The 16,592-nt window shown below is 39.4% G+C and overlaps 1 protein-coding gene across 2 annotated transcripts in view; it reads right to left on the bottom strand.

Annotated features, from left to right (window-relative positions):
- The window catches only part of AP3S1 (adaptor related protein complex 3 subunit sigma 1), a 54,326-nt gene extending 38,213 nt beyond the window's left edge, over positions 1-16,113 (bottom strand). Inside the window, exons 1-3 of one of the 2 annotated variants that reach the window (XM_063454108.1) lie at positions 15,821-16,113; positions 10,645-10,736; positions 7,637-7,748 (exon numbers count right to left, since the gene is read on the bottom strand). In XM_063454108.1, the coding sequence (XP_063310178.1) occupies positions 7,637-7,748; positions 10,645-10,736; positions 15,821-15,889 (273 nt within the window). In that variant the 5' untranslated portion in view covers positions 15,890-16,113. The remainder of the gene's footprint in view (positions 1-7,636; positions 7,749-10,644; positions 10,737-15,820) is intronic. The other variant, XM_063454107.1, reaches the window with a different exon arrangement.
- Between the last annotated feature and the right edge of the window lie 479 nt (positions 16,114-16,592).

The following is a 16,592-nucleotide window of genomic DNA, read 5'->3' as shown; positions in this document are numbered from 1 at the left end:
AATCTTCTCACTTGGGACAATATCATCATTAATCTCGTAGAAAACACAAAGAGAACAGAACAGCATTCTCATATTGCACAAGCAAGAATAACATTATTCATATCTTAATATACTAACAAAGCAATTGCCTAATGCTTCTAAAGTATATTAATTGAATGCTCAGAATTTCAAAAGGCTGTGTAAAAATATTTCTCCTTAAAGGACCACAAACATGTATTTATCTCCCTAGAATGTAAAAACACCATCTAGCTCCTGACCCACCTAAATATAGTAAAATTGTACCATTATTCCAGTCTGCTGGTGCTGCTCAGCCCCTGATCTAACTCCTTGGCTGACATAATCGAAAGTGATGATCTCAGTCAATCGCAATGCTTTCCCATAGCTGCAGGTAGATTACTGCTCCCTCGCACACAGGTAGAGAGAGCCCACTGGACCCCAGGGAAAGCTCTACTCAAATCTCCCAAACGTATGAAGGCTGGGTAGATTTTAATTAAAATAAAAATCGCAGTTTATGAGGGAGAAAATGTGTTTGTGTGTGTCTCTGTGTGAGTGCAGTCTCTGTCAGGGTGTGTGGGTCTGTTCAGGTACCTGCCCCCTTCCAAATCGCACGAGAAAGGTGGTTTTACTCACCTTTTTCCCCCCTCAGTGCCAGTTTCGCCATGGTTGGTCCTGCCTCCATGGCTGAAAGGGTCAGTCTTTATGATCTCAGCTAAGGGTGGATATTGCGCATGCGCATCAAAACAATGTGCCAATCAGCATCTCCTCATAGAGATGCACTGAATCAATGCAACTCTGTGGGGAACATTTAGACCCTCCATACAGAGCGTGGAGACGCTGAACGTAGGTGCTGCATTCTATGCAGCATTGACCAAGGACTCTCTAGTGACTATCTGAGTTACTATTACTAGGCAGTAATGAACACTGCCTTTCTCTGAAAAGGCAGTGTTTACATTGAAAGGTCTGCAAGTACAGGATTTAGACACCAGACCACATTAAGCTGGTTCTGGTGTCTTTAGTGTCCCTTAAGAACTGCATTTTTCTCGTTGAAATTTAAACTTAAATAAAATAAAAAATTAAAAAAAAAATTGGCTCCTAGATTCTAAACACATTTGTGAAGCCCTTTTATACTATATTATAGTAGAAATAAAGAACATTTTTGAGAAGTGTTAGATATTCCTTAAGGTACATGTCATCAACGCAGTAGATCAAATAAGTAATGACTGACAACAACAAAAATCCTGCTTTTCCATCACAGAAAAAAGAAAAACATGGGTTTGATGTGTTTTGCTAATGACAAATTACAGGGATTATTTTCTGCAGAGGCGGTATGGTGCCATCTACTGTTCACAGCATGGAAGTGTCCTTAGCAAAACAACATTTACAAATTCCAACCTCAGCATATAAAAATTGGGTCAAGAAATTTCAATAAAATGCAATAAATCTAATGTAAAAATTATATACTTCTAATATTAAAATTAAAGACACTTGATGCGCATAATAAGGCAGGCAAGAGAAAAGCCCTACAAGATTGTTATGGATATACATAAATTAAAAATTTCCTCCTTGACCCTCTTCAATCTGGCTTCCGCCCTCTCCACTCTACAGAGACTGCCCTTATCAAAGTTACTAACGACCTAATCGCAGCTAAATCCAAAGGCCACTACTCCATACTAATTCTTCTTGACCTCTCAACGGCCTTTGACACCGTTGATCATGCTCTCCTTCTTCAAACTCTTCAATCGCTTGGTCTCTGTGACTCTGTCCTCTCATGGTTTTCCTCTTATCTCTCCCAACGCTCATTCAGTGTCTCCTTTTCTAATGATACCTCCTCCCCTTGCCCTGTCTCAGTTGGAGTTCCCCAAGGCTCCGTCCTTGGTCCCCTTCTATTTTCTCTTTATACTGCCTCTCTTGGCAAACTTATTACCTCTTTTGGATTTCACTACCACCTGTACGCTGATGACACCCAACTATATCTCTCCTCCCCGGACCTCTCCCCTGCCGTCCTGCAACGTGTCACTGCTTGCCTTTCTTCCATCTCTGACTGGATGTCCTCCCGCTTTCTGAAACTCAATCTCTCAAAAACTGAGCTCCTTGTCTTTCCTCCTCCTAATACTGATCCTCCTCTTTCGCTCTCCCTCCAAGTTTGTGGTACCAACATCAGTCCATCCTTGCAAGCACGCTGTCTTGGCGTCATACTTGACTCTGGTCTCACCTTTGAGCCTCACATCCAGCATGTTGCCAAATCCTGTAGATTCCATCTTAAAAACATAGCCCGCATCCGCCCCTTTCTTGCACCAGATACTACCAAGGAGCTTGTCCATGCTCTAGTAATTTCCCGCATGGATTATTGTAACCCTCTCCTGATTGGTCTCCCCAATAGCCGTACTGCACCCTTACAGTCCGTAATGAATGCTGCTGCTAGATTGATTTTCCTCTCTAGTCGTTTCTCTCACACCTCACCCCTCTGCCAGTCCTTACATTGGCTTCCTGTATGCTATAGGAGTCAATTCAAGGTACTAACTCACACCTATAAAGCACTGAACAACTCTAGCCCCTCTTATATCTCCTCACAGATCCATAGGTATGTCCCTTCTCGGTCTCTCCGTTCTGCCCGTGACCACCTCCTGTCCGTTGTCCGCACTCGTACGGCCAACTCGCGCTTGCAGGACTTCTCACGGGCGGCTCCCTTCCTATGGAATAGCCTGCCTACCGCCATCAGACTCTCCCCTAGTCTTGCATCTTTTAAGAAGTGCCTTAAAACCCATCTCTTTAGGAAAGCTTATGGCCTCCAAGACTAACCCTTACCTCACATACCTGTCTCTTTCCCTCTCCTAAAGGGCAGCCCACCTTATTTGATTGTAAATTCCTGTCCTAATGTGTTTTACACCCCACCTCCTATAGAATGTAAGCTCGTTTGAGCAGGGTCCTCTTCAACCTATTGTTCCTGTAAGTTTATTTGTAATTGTCCTATTTATAGTTAAATCCCCCTCTCATAATATTGTAAAGCGCTACGGAATCTGTTGGCGCTATATAAATGGCAATAATAAATAAATAAATAAATAAATAAAAATTCATGTTCTAAAAATTATAAAAATCAAATTTCAGAACTGCAAGTAGTTCTAAAAGGGTAGAGATGACCCACAATTTAACTCATTATAAAAATAAAAAAGTAGATTTCTAAGCACAATAACCACTACAACATGCTGTTGTGGTCATTATGCAGGAGTTTCTCTGTGCTGTCCCACTTTTAAGAGTCAAACCGTTTTCAAATGGTTGGATGCTTATCTGGGTTCCCTAAGCAACAGTGGTCTGGCCCCTTGTGGAGGACCGCTTGGCCCCCCAACCGGGTACCTGCGTCAATTGCTGCTTCCTAGCACCATAAGCACTGCACTAGAACACCATAACCACCGTAAACTCCACAAACCGCCGCAGCTTGGTTGGGGTCTCGCTCTCCTCCACCCACCCTGGACCCAAGACCAGGATCCAGCTTCCAGTGGGTAGACCTCTCCTAATTCAGAGAACGTAGCAGGCTGCTCTTATAAGAACAAGTGTTGTAATCCAAGGGAGTATAGTGATTATAGAAATCCCCAGAGTGTGAATATAGCTCTCCAATCCCCCAAACGTGAGCCTAGACTTCATGAAGGGTAAAACAAATCTCACTTTAATGGTAGCCACAACTGTCCTTTTATGACAGTCCTCATGCAAGGGGCACTCACCCCCTGGACCTGAGAGTAAACAACAGTAAAAATAAATACACAATCTCATTTGCTCTCAGGTCCAGGACACTCCCATACAAAATCAGATAATCCCACCCCTGTGCCTGGGAGATAATTGAATCAGGAACTGTACTAATCTAATCCAATTATCTCCAAGCACAGAAACCCCCCCCAAATTTTTACAAACCCCCCAAAATACGTTAAAACGCACAAAACCCACACAAACATTACATCCCCCGATAGCCCTGATCTGGGTGACCAACATATCTAAAAATCACCCAGATTAGTTCAGGAATTCCCTGGAAGTCTTATTTTTGACCGAGCGTGCACATGTTCCTATGCCCAAAACAGTATCAGGGAATCAGGGCTAACGGTCGGTCTCTATGTCTGGAGTACAAAAGTACATAACTCACATGAACAGAGCAAGGTACATTGCAGGGCCCATAGTCCTGAGGCAAGAGGTGGGCCAGCAGGGCTCTCCAAGAACCCGAGATGAGGTTCAGTTTCGTCACACCCCTCTTTAACCCCTTAAGGACCAAACTTCTGGAATAAAAGGGAATCATGACGTGTCACACATGTCATGTGTCCTTAAGGGGTTAAAGATATTGCTATGGTGAATAATTCTACTGCCACAATATATGTTATTAAATCTGTTCTTTATTGAACTGCATTAATATGCCGAGTGTGTCAGTTGACAAACCTCAGACAATGAAGTATATGCTGTAGTAGTTATGGTGCTTAGAGTGCTTTTAAAAAAAATAAAAATAGGATACTTTACTATGAAGACCCTGCATTTCCAGCAAATTACCAGTCTTTACCAGGCAGTGGCTCAGCCAATCCACAAAGTTATAAAAGCAAGCAAACACCGCCAGCCTTTAAAGTGGTGATTACCAAATAAGATAAAGTAGCGTTTCAATGAAAACATAGCTATTCTATGATAACATAAGCATGGTCTATCACCACCCTTCTATTTTTGCCTGAACATGGCTAGATATGCTTCTATTTTGTTTAGCTATTGCCCTAAGCTATGGAGTAATAGTAAAATAAAGGTAAACGAACAATAATTTAATCTTCCGCATACATTCGTTTTAATGATTCTAGAGATAATGTACTCTTTAGTAAAGAGGAACTGTCACTTTGACAGTTCCTTGATCCTTGCCTCCCAAAAATGCTACTCCAGCACTTACTAGGGTGAACAGAACAGTGGAGGCAAGTTAAAAAGCCCTGGACAAATCAGGCACACCTGGCATATAACTCAGTTGTGCTGTCCGAATGCATGCACTGTGAGTACACCCTATGGGTTAAAATAAAAAAATCTATAGACAATCTAAGAAGTAAAATTGCATAACCTACTGCTAAAGTTTAGTTAGATTCTAGGTAACACTAATATTGAGGAAGTGAAACTCTGCAATGATAAAATAAAAGTATCTAGGTCAGCACTACATGAATATTTCACGGTAGCCTTCCGTATTCTATGAATATTTCAACAGCTCCGACTGAAGTAACAGGATAGTGAGGATCAGTTACAGGTTTGTGAATGGCATTTACACAACATGTGCTTCTTTTAAATGAGTAGAAAATATCTCCCTTAAAGCAAGCACTTTGAAACTTATACCCCATCTACCGTATATACTCGAGTATAAGCCGACCCGAATATAAGCCGAGGCCCCTAATTTTACCCCAAAAAACTAGGAAAACTTATTGACTCGAGTATAAGACTAGGGTGGGAAATGCAGCAGCTGCTGGTAAATTTCTAAATAAAATTAGATCCTTAAAAAAATTATATTAATTGAATATTTATTTACAGTGTGTGTATATAATGAATGCAGTGTGTGTATGAGAATGCAGTGTGTGTGTGTATGAGAATGCAGTGTGTGTGTATGAGAGTGCAGTGTGTGTATATGAATGCAGTGTGTGTGTATGTGAATGCAGTGTGTGTGTATGTGAATGCAGTGTGTATATGAGTGCAGTGTGTGTGTATGAGTGCAGTGTGTGTGTATGAGTGCAGTGTGTGTGTATGAGTGCAGTGTGTGTGTATGAGTGCAGTGTGTGTGTATGAGTGCAGTGTGTGTGTATGAGTGCAGTGTGTGTGTATGAGTGCAGTGTGTGTGTATGAGTGCAGTGTGTGTGTATGAGTGCAGTGTGTGTGTATGAGTGCAGTGTGTGTGTATGAGTGCAGTGTGTGTGTATGAGTGCAGTGTGTGTGTATGAGTGCAGTGTGTGTGTATGAGTGCAGTGTGTGTATGAGTGCAGTGTGTGTGTATGAGTGCAGAGTGTGTGTATGAGTGCAGAGTGTGTGTATGAATGCAGTGTGTGTATGAATGCAGTGTGTGTGTATGTATGAGAATGCTGTGTGTATGAGTGCAGTGTGTGTGTGTGTATGAGTGCAGTGTGTGTGTGTGTATGAATGCAGTGTGTGTATGAGTGCAGTGTGTGTATGAGTGCAGTGTGTGTATGAATGCAGTGTGTGTATGAATGCAGTGTGTGTATGAATGCAGTGTGTGTATGAATGCAGTGTGTGTATGAATGCAGTGTGTGTGTATGAATGCAGTGTGTGTGTATGAATGCAGTGTGTGTGTATATGAATGCTGTGTGTATGAGTGCAGTGTGTGTGTATGAATGCAGTGTGTGTGTATGAATGCAGTGTGTGTGTATGAATGCAGTGTGTGTGTATGAATGCAGTGTGTGTGTGTGTATGAATGCAGTGTGTGTGTGTGTATGAATGCAGTGTGTGTGTGTGTATGAATGCAGTGTGTGTGTAATGCAGAGTGTGATGCAGAGCCTTGGTGGGGGGTGGGCATTTTTATTTTTTAATTATTATTTTAATATTTTTTTTGCTTCATTACATTTTTTTATTATTATTTTTTTATTTTATTATTATTTTTATTTTATTATTATTATTATTATTATTTTATTATTATTTTTATTTTTATTATTATTGCTATAAATACATTTTTTCGTCCCCCCTCCCTGCTTGCTAGCTGGCCAGGGAGGGGGGCTCTCCTTCCCTGGTGGTCCAGTGGATGGGCACTGTGTAGGAGGGGGCTGTGGGGGCTGCAGAGAGATGTTACTTACCTGTCCTGCAGCTCCTGTCAGCTCTCTCCTCCTCCGCTGGTCCGTTCAGCACCTCGGTCAGCTCCCAGTGTAAATCTCGCGAGAGCCGCGGCTCTCGCGAGATTTACACTGTGAGCTGACAGAAGAGCTGAACGGACCGGCGGAGGAGGAGAGAGCTGACAGGAGCTGCAGGAAAGGTAAGTAACATCTCTCTGCAGCCCCCACAGCCCCAGTCTGTATTATGGCAATGCAAATTGCCATAATACAGACTGACTCGAGTATAAGCCGAGTTGGGGTTTTTCAGCACAAAAAATGTGCTGAAAAACTCGGCTTATACTCGAGTATATACGGTAATTAAATTTGAGTCCATTTATATAAATGTCCTTTTTGGACAATGTTTGCTTATAAACTTTCAAATTGGTTGTGATACAAAAGGATAACAAAAAAAAAAAAAAATTAAAAATATGACACTATGTATTGCATATAAAAGAAAAAAAAGTCTATATATAAAAAAAAAGTTAAAATATTTAAATATTTTTTTCAAATATTAGTTATTTAAACAGTTTATCCAAAAATATGAAATAATTTAAAAAGTTTATCAAAAATATATTAAAATCTATGCCATTAATTGTTGCACACAAAACAGTAAACATGTTTGCCAATACTAAAAGTGCTATATAGAATACCAATGCAAAGCTCTACTTTCCCATAAAATATATAAAAAGAAATTAAAAAAATCTAATTGTGTATATTTATGCTAGCAAGACAGAAATTGCGATAAAACAAATAAAGGATATATACTTGTAGAATACCTTTACCCTTAAAATATTAAAACAGAATACCATGAAAATAAATGTGAGACTTACTTGTATCAGATCTAAAATGCCAAGCTCACTCTCTGACGAATCCACACAAAACACAAAATATAATGTTGCATAATGACGATATATGAGCTTGTTGTCAGAGCCCCCTATTAGCCTATGAAACAGAAGAATACATTAGTATATTTATCATACGATTGTTTGATGCATCATGAGATATCAGTAAAACTCTACCTTCCCAATAAAGTACAGGGTTGGCAAAGTAACTTTACCATTAAAAAAAAAAAAAACTTTTTTTCGGTTATATGTTTTGCTATATATATATATATATATATATATATATATATTTAGAGCCTTAAAAAGTAAGCTTGGTAGATACATGGAAAGATTCACGACGGAACATGTGAAAATGATTTCAATTTACTTTGAACATCAGTGTTCCGTGGTTTTAAATCAAAGAGCATATATGCGTCATTTTCACAAAATAATTGGACCATCAAAGACTGGCCTTGGCCCTCCATTCAGTGTGAAACCATTTTCAAGCAGTTTAACACTAAATAAGGGTCCCTGGCCCTACTGGAGGCAGAGATTACACACTTCATTCTAGCCATACCAATTCATACCAGCAATGGGCACTGTGACTGGCTGAAAGCGTTCAGCAGACACTCTCAGCCGCCCATTGCTGCTCAAACTAATGCTTCCTGATTAGCTCAAACAGCATAGAAGGTATGGGCTGCAGTGAAGTCTTGTTTAGGATGATAGCATTAAAAATAGTTTAACATTGAAGGACAGTGCCAGGCACCTCCAGACACTATAACCACTTCAAATGAGATAACACAGTTACAGTCCCTACAGTGTTCCTTTATTTAGAGAAATATAAATTGTAGATTCAAAATCTGAAATACACAAGTAAAAAGACTAAATATTTCAGACTCTTTATTCAGATTATTGAACAGCATGTGTCTATTTAAAAACTGTACAGGTACTTGTACATTGATGGAGAGATCACAAGAAAAGCACCAGGATCTGGGAATTTGCTGCAAATGATGGATACTCACAATAAAGCATTTTTTTGTGTTAATGTTAAAGTTTTTTATGTAAAAGGACTATGTAACATATTAGCTGAACATCTGTAAAGCAATTATAACAGAGAATAATGAAGCAGCAAATACTGACAATTACCTATCCTAGATGCATTTTATCTCTTCTGTCTCGTTGCTGTACTTTATTATTATTACTTAATTTTAAGTTTTGGATCGTACAAAAATACACTGTATACAATTGTATATACAAGGTACACAGTATAACCAAAAAAAAAAAATCAAAAAAAAAAAAAAACCACACATTACAAATCTGAAACGTGAAAATAAAACCAATAAAAACAAAAGGAAAAACTTGTGGGTAGAGAAAAGGGGGTGCACGAATACTTGGGATAAGTGGAGTATGGATTACAAATCCCTATATGTTGGTGCCCCAGTGTACTAGGTTATCATTATCTACATTATAATAAGTGTCGAGAGTATATCATACAATGCTGAAGAGCTAGTATTGCTCATTACTTGCTTAAAGCGGCACTGTCATGCCGAACTTACCTTTCTTTAATCGATTCCTCTTCTCTCCCTCTGTCAGGATCTGTTCTTCATTTCTTCCTGTCTGCTCTAGTTTTCTTTATAACATAAGACAAAGTAGGGACTACTTGTCTTATGGAGGTTTCCTACGCCTGACCAGCGGAGGAGCAAAGTGTGCTTCATTTCTGGTGGTCAGAGAAATTTTCCCACAATCCTTCGCTTTCCTCCATGTACTCGCAATGCTTCCTGTCAGTATTGCCGAACGTCCTGTCACTTAGACAGAACGCCGGCAAAACTACCGAATTGCGTCCTAACAGAATGAGAACAGTTTCTCCATTCGTGTTAGGACGCAATTCGGGACTTTGTTCGTATCGGAATTTAATTCGAATGAATGAAACTCCGATCCTATTCATTGCTGCGGCTGCATCTTGCAGCCGCTTAGTAGATAACTCCCTAATTCCCACGGTATTAGGGAGCTACCAAAATGCTGAAAGACCTAAATTGGTCTTTCAGCCAAATTTACTAATACTAAGTAAAAATTACTTAGTATTAGTAAATACAGCCCCTACTTGCTATATCGCGAGTAGGGGCATGTCTAGTAAACAGTGACCAGCCAGTGGCTGCTCACGGTTGTAAAAACAAAATTAAAATAAATAACCCCCCCACCCCCCCAAATAAATGGGCCCATGGTGGGGCATCTTTTAACTAGCCTGGGGGTAACAGTGTCCCCCCAACAAGCCCCCACCCGTGCCCAGCGAGGGGGCTATTCAAGTAAACAGGGGACATGGGGCCCCCATTGGGCCCCTATATTACAATAAGGGGGGGGGGGACGACACACACACCTATTGTCCTCCCCACCCGTCCTAAATTACAATAAGGGGGAGGGACCTATTGTACTCCCCCCACCTATGAGCAGGGGAGGGGGGGGGGTAGGACAATATGTCCCCCCCTTATTGTAATTTAGGGCCCCCACCCACAGCTCATGGGTGCGGGCCGGAGGACAATAGGTCCCCCCGTCCCCCCCCTTTTGTAACTGGATTCGGCCATGACAGTAAAGCTTTAATAAAGGCTGTAAATATTACATAATCTTATAACATACCATTTATTGACAAGGTATTAACGAATATTGTCATTGACAGATCAACAATAAGTGTGCCTATGAATTTTCTGACAAATTTTACCACATTATTTCAATGTGTTTTGGTTTTTATGTTAAAAAATACAACACATCAGACAAAGCACTCCTCAAGCAGATTGCATCTAAACCTCACAAGCATATAGACTATGAGACTAGAAGCAAGTAACCTGAGCAGATGCTCTACTGATAGTCATGCTCTACTGCTACTGAGAGTATTAGTTCTAAAAGATTAACCATTTAGAGCTACAAAGTACTTTTGTATTTGGGTAGTCAAGTGACATATACTAGCTTCAAGTGGTCACTTTTAGGATTATAATCTCTTTATATCTTTGAAGTTAAATACTTACAAGCCGCCTTCTAAGAAATTGCAAACATTTTCATCTCTTTTGGACACTAAATGGAATGTTTCTCTGATGATTTGTTGTTGTGTATCTTCACTCTGCAAGTAAGGAGAAAATATGCATATATAAACAACATTGACAAAAGAACAAAAAGAAGACCAAGATGGAGTATCTTCGATCTGACAACAGTGTGTTGGTTCCAGTGCACTTGGTGATTAAAGGGACACTAAAGTCACTAGAACAACTACAGCTTATTGAATTTGTTCTGGTGAGTATAATCATTCAATGAAGACTTTTTGCATTAACCACTTGGCGACAGAGGACGGTTCAGGACCGTCATTGGCATTTTTGCATTACCGACCAATGACGGTCCTGGAACCGTCATAACGGTCTTATGCACTTACCCGATCGCCGTTGTTCCCCTGGCGGCGATCGGCGGTGCTCCAGGTGTGGGGAGACTGCCTACAGCCCAGACAGTCTCCCCGCGGCGGATTAGGACCCCTGGGGCCATGTGATCGCTCAACAGAGCGGTCATATGGTCACAATAGGTGTCCAAGTATCTGCCTGCAGGCAGTCTTCCTGCAAGTGTAAAATAAAAATTAAAAATAACTGTTAATGTTAATAAAAAAATAATTATATGTGTGTGTGTGTGTATATATATATATATATATATATATATATATATATATATATATATATATATATAGTCATGCTAAGTGTATTTTTATATTAATATGTACATACATTTATAATTAAATTACACACACACACATATATATATATATAATAAATATATATATTGTATATATATATTATTATAAAATACAAATAATAAGTAAATTAAATAAAAAAATGTTACATAATAAAAATTCAAAAGAAATTACATATCTATATGAAACTTTATTCTAACTGTATTTTGATATTAAAATATATATATTTATATCAAAATACACTTAGAATGAAATTGTATATATATCTATGCATATATAAATAAATAAAAATATGAAATATACATATTTTTATATATACAAAATTACATAAATAATTATATAAATATGCACGTAGACTTCAAATATATAAATATGCATATATATTTAAATTCTACGTGTGTATTTATGTCATATTTTTACATAATTAAGTAATTTTATTAATTGCAATTTGAGGGACCTGCCTGCCAACCCACGCCGAAATTCCAGAGAATTTAATTTGCAAGCACTGTATTTTACCCTGTAACTTTCTATGACACCCTAAAACCTGTACATGTGGGTACCGTTTTACTCGGGAGACTTCACTGAACACAAATATTAGTGATTCAAAACAGTAAAACCTATCACAGCGATGATATTGTCAGTGAAAGTGACTTTATTTCGCATTTTTCCACACACAAACAGCACTTTTAATGATGATATAATTGTTGTGATAAGTTTTCCTGTTTTGAAACACTAATATTTGTGTTCAGCAAAGTCTCCCGAGTATAACAGTACCCCCCATGTACAGATTTTATAGCGTTTTTGAAAGTTACAGGGTCAAATATATGGGTCAAATATTTTTACATTGAAAATGGCCAGGTTGGTTACGTTGCCTTTGAGAGCGTATGGTAGCCCGGGAATGAGAATTACCCCCATGATGGCATACCATTTGCAAAAGAAGACAACCCAAGGTATTGCAAATGGGGTATGTCCAGTCTTTTTTAGTAACCACTTGGTCACAAACACTGGCCAAAATTAGCATTCAATTTAGTTTTTTACTTTTTTCACACACAAACAAATATGAACGCTAACTTTGGCCAGTGTTTGCGACTAGGTGACTACTAAAAAAGACTGGACATACCCTATATTGAATACCCTGGGTTGTCTACTTTAAAAAAAATATGTACATGTGGAGTGTTATTCAGAGACTTTTGACAGATAATAGTGTTACAATTTCACTATTGATAAATTTGAAAAAAAGTTATGTCTTGAAACCGCAATATCCTACTTGTACCTATAGCCCTATAACTTGCAAAAAAAAAATAATCAAAAAAGCATGTAATCACTGGGTATTTTAAAACTCAGGACAAAATTTGAATCTATTTAGCAGTTTTTTTTTTATTCACTTTTGTAGATGAGTAAAAGATTTTTCAAGTAAAAGTCAAAAAACATGTATTTTTAAAAAAAAAGTCATTTTTTTTTCTTTTTTAAATTGAATTACATGAGATTATATAAATAATGGTATGTAAAGAAAGCCTTTTTTGTCCTGAAAAAAACAATATATAATTTGTATAGGAACAGTAAATGAGAGAGCGGAAAATTACAGCTAAACACAAACACCACAAAAGTGTAAAAAGAGGCCTGGTTGCAAATGTACAACATCGCAAAAACTTTTAGAAGAAAATGCAGTGTTTACATTGTAACCTAGGGATACCTTCACTGGCCGCTCCTCGGATAGCTACTAGAGGTGCTTCCTGGGGCCACTGCATGGAGACATTGAACTTTCATCATAGAGATGCAGACTGACCATGGCTGTGCTGGCTCTGCCTCTGATCTGCCTCCTTGACAAGCTCAGCCAATCCAATGTTTTTCTATAAGAAAGCATTATGATTGGCTGAGATCACCACTACTGATGATGTTGGCCAAGGAGGCAGATCAGGGGCAGAGCCAGCACCAGCAGATGGGAATAAAGGCAAGATTTTACTATATTTATATTTCGGATGGCAAGGGGGGGCCAGCGGGGCTTTATGCTAATTGTAACACTATAGGGTTAGGAATACACGTTTGTGTTCATGACCCTATAGTGTTCCTTTAATATTTAGCTCATACTTTTATGGTTTGATCAAAAAGGTCAGTTATAACGGTCACACAGTTATCACACAGTATTCAAGCAATTATGTTTACTGGGATCTTCTGTATTGGTCATAGACTCCATAAAGATATAGTAAAATGATGTTCTTGAACTTAAGTGCACTGTTTGCGACGGAACTACTAAAAAAAAAAAAAAAAAAAACAGCTTATGATATTTTTATCCAACAGTGGCAAATTTTACAAGCAGTAAGGAATACATCATTAGAAGATCATAGCCATACTAAACACTTTTACTCACTCTCAATTACAGCTCTGCTACCTCCATTGTAGGCGGAGCTATGCTCTACTTCAGGTCGTACCAAGGGTAGCAAGCAGTGATAGGTTGAGAGTGTCAACTAAGTACTCTCGGACATCCACCGACCCAATCCTTGGTATACATTGGTATGGACAAAGTGGCCAGCGTAGCTCCACCTTCAGCATCATAATTGGAGCCTGGGACTGAGCATCTCTACTAAACTGTGAGTAAACTATTTAGCAGTGATGCAGGATCTGGCCCCCATAGACTGCAGGCACCTTAACTACTTCAGTCAGTTGAAGTGGGTATGGTGACTACCTCACAACATGTCAAATGGATAAAGAAGGACACTTTAATATTAGAGTTGTAGCCAGGGGTGAGCTGTTTAGAGAAGCTTTAGGTAGGTTACGACTAATAATTCTGGAACTAAAATGTTATTTAGAACAAGAATAGAGTATCTTATTTACACAAACTGATTCTAAACATGTTTATAGGAGTTTTTAAAGACTCATTAATGCAAGTATTATTGATGTTGAGCTCTGTCATACACTCAGACACACCAACTATACAGAGCTACTAGAAATTAGGTACATTAGGATAGAAAAGAGGGGACAGAGGGATTTGAGGGAAATGGGGACTGTCCCTCCTAAATACGGACACTTGGGAGGTATGATAGTGCCTACAGTGGCTCGTCATTACAGCTCAAAATAAAACAAATTGAAGAAAAATGAAAGAAACCATATTCAGCCCATGAAAGAACTTACAGAGTCCTACTTAATGATTCACATTACAGTCATGTGATAAACAGCAGACAGGGAGAAACCATTATCTTTAACACATGATTCCACTCTTAAAACTCTCAATAATATACTGTAATGTGAAATTATTTGGTACAAATTCAATTCTCAACCACTGATTTTCACACATTTCTAATGAATGAGTCTGGATTTTAGGTCAATGCAGCTTAACTGAAGAAATAATACTACTGCTCATGGAACCCAAAACAACTTTGTGAATGAAGCAAACAAAATGAATATCTTTGGGCTATGTTGGATTCTTGCACAGTGTATAAAATGCTCGGATACATGTTCTATTTTGCTAATGTAGTAACAAACGCTGAAGAAAACAAAATGGTCTTCAAGATTTTTTTTGAAAACCTTACAAATGTACAAATTGTTAATGCACATTTATTACTGCCAATTTCAAAAAGTTAGCACAATGTTGGATGTGTGTAGGTTGCCTGATTGAATCATTTTGCTCTGGTATCAACAGAACCACTAACAATAAACATCTATATTTCCAACTGCTTCAACCGAACATGTGAAAATGGATTATAAAATAACAATACCTGTACATGCACAGTACGAGATGAACCCTACTTAAATGTAAAGAGTTTTATTTTACTATGATATACACAATATAATCTCATTTTACTTTACAGGTGACTGTATTTTAGCCAGTCACTTTAGCATAATATAGAGATGGCAACCTCTGGCATCGCTTCTGTGTATTTGCTATCACAGGATAACCTCTGGATTACTAGCTGCTATGTAAACGGTATCACAGAAAAACCTCTGGCACTTCAGTTGCTGCATATTAGGCATCACAGTGTAGCCAGTGGTACTCTAGTTGCTATGAACTGGGCACCAAAGATACAAGGTATGCCAGGATAACCTCTGGCACTAAAGCCACTGTGCCCTGAGCATCCCAGAACAACCTCAAACACTCCAGCTGCTGTGTACTGGGTATCCCAGAATAACCTCTAGCTTTCCAGTCACTGTATATTGGGTATCACAGGATAACCTCTGGCACTCCAGTTGCTATATACTGGGTATCACAGGATAACCTCTGGCACTCCAGTTGCTATATACTGGGTATCACAGGATAACCTCTGGCACTCCAGTTGCTATATACTGGGTATCACAGGATAACCTCTGGCACTCCAGTTGCTATATACTGGGTATCACAGGATAACCTCTGGCACTCCAGTTGCTATATACTGGGTATCACAGGATAACCTCTGGCACTCCAGTTGCTGTATACTGGGTATCATAGGATGCTGACTGATAGCTGGGCTGTCTATAAGGTGCATGGTGACGTCACTCACGTAGTGCTGGTAGAACTTGCAGAGCCGGGGCTTGCCATGGTTATTGAAGATCAGTATGGCTTTGATCATGGTGACGCCGCCAGACCGCAGCTGGTGACCCAACACGGCGACGCTCACTGAGCTTGCAGCGGGTCCGAGCTCTGTTACTATGCCGGCCTCCGGGGGTCTGCGCGCTTCGGTCTCACACAGTATAGCACCTGCAGTGGACACTTCCCTGGACACGTCACGGAGATCACATGACCAGCGCCGGCCCTAGCCAATCCGCGAGCTGCTGGGACGTCATGCAGCCTAGAGCGGCCATTCCTTGCTCTGTCTTTTAGAGTTCTAAACACTAAAGAAGCTCAGTGCTTATTGAACCATAATTGCACGATTCAAAAGAACTCCAGAATTAAGGCGTTTAGAGCTCTGAAGATTTGGGCGTCATTGCAGTGCGACTATTGGTGCTGTTCGCATTCGGTTGAGTCTAGTTGCTATCCAGTAGAAGGACCTTTTTGCCCCTAGTGGTCAGGTCCTGTAAAGGGATAGGAACTATCCAGCTCACACTGAGAGAGCTAGTTCCTGTCCTAATAAAGGACCTATTGCTCCATAGTGTTCAGGTCCTCTTAAAGGATAGGAACTAGCCAGCTCACAGTGAGAACTCTATTTCCCATTCAGCATAATGACCTTTACCCCTCCAGCTAGCCATGGTCCTTTACCGTGATCGGAACTAGAGGGCTCACGGTGATACATCTAGTTTCTATCCAGCAAAAGGATCTGTATACCTCCAGCTAAT

Source organism: Pelobates fuscus, chromosome 5, assembly GCF_036172605.1.
Source record: "Pelobates fuscus isolate aPelFus1 chromosome 5, aPelFus1.pri, whole genome shotgun sequence".
Classification (NCBI taxonomy): domain Eukaryota; kingdom Metazoa; phylum Chordata; class Amphibia; order Anura; family Pelobatidae; genus Pelobates; species Pelobates fuscus.
The sequence above is the reverse complement of the archived record's forward strand: the minus strand, read 5'-3'. Positions and strand labels throughout refer to the sequence as shown.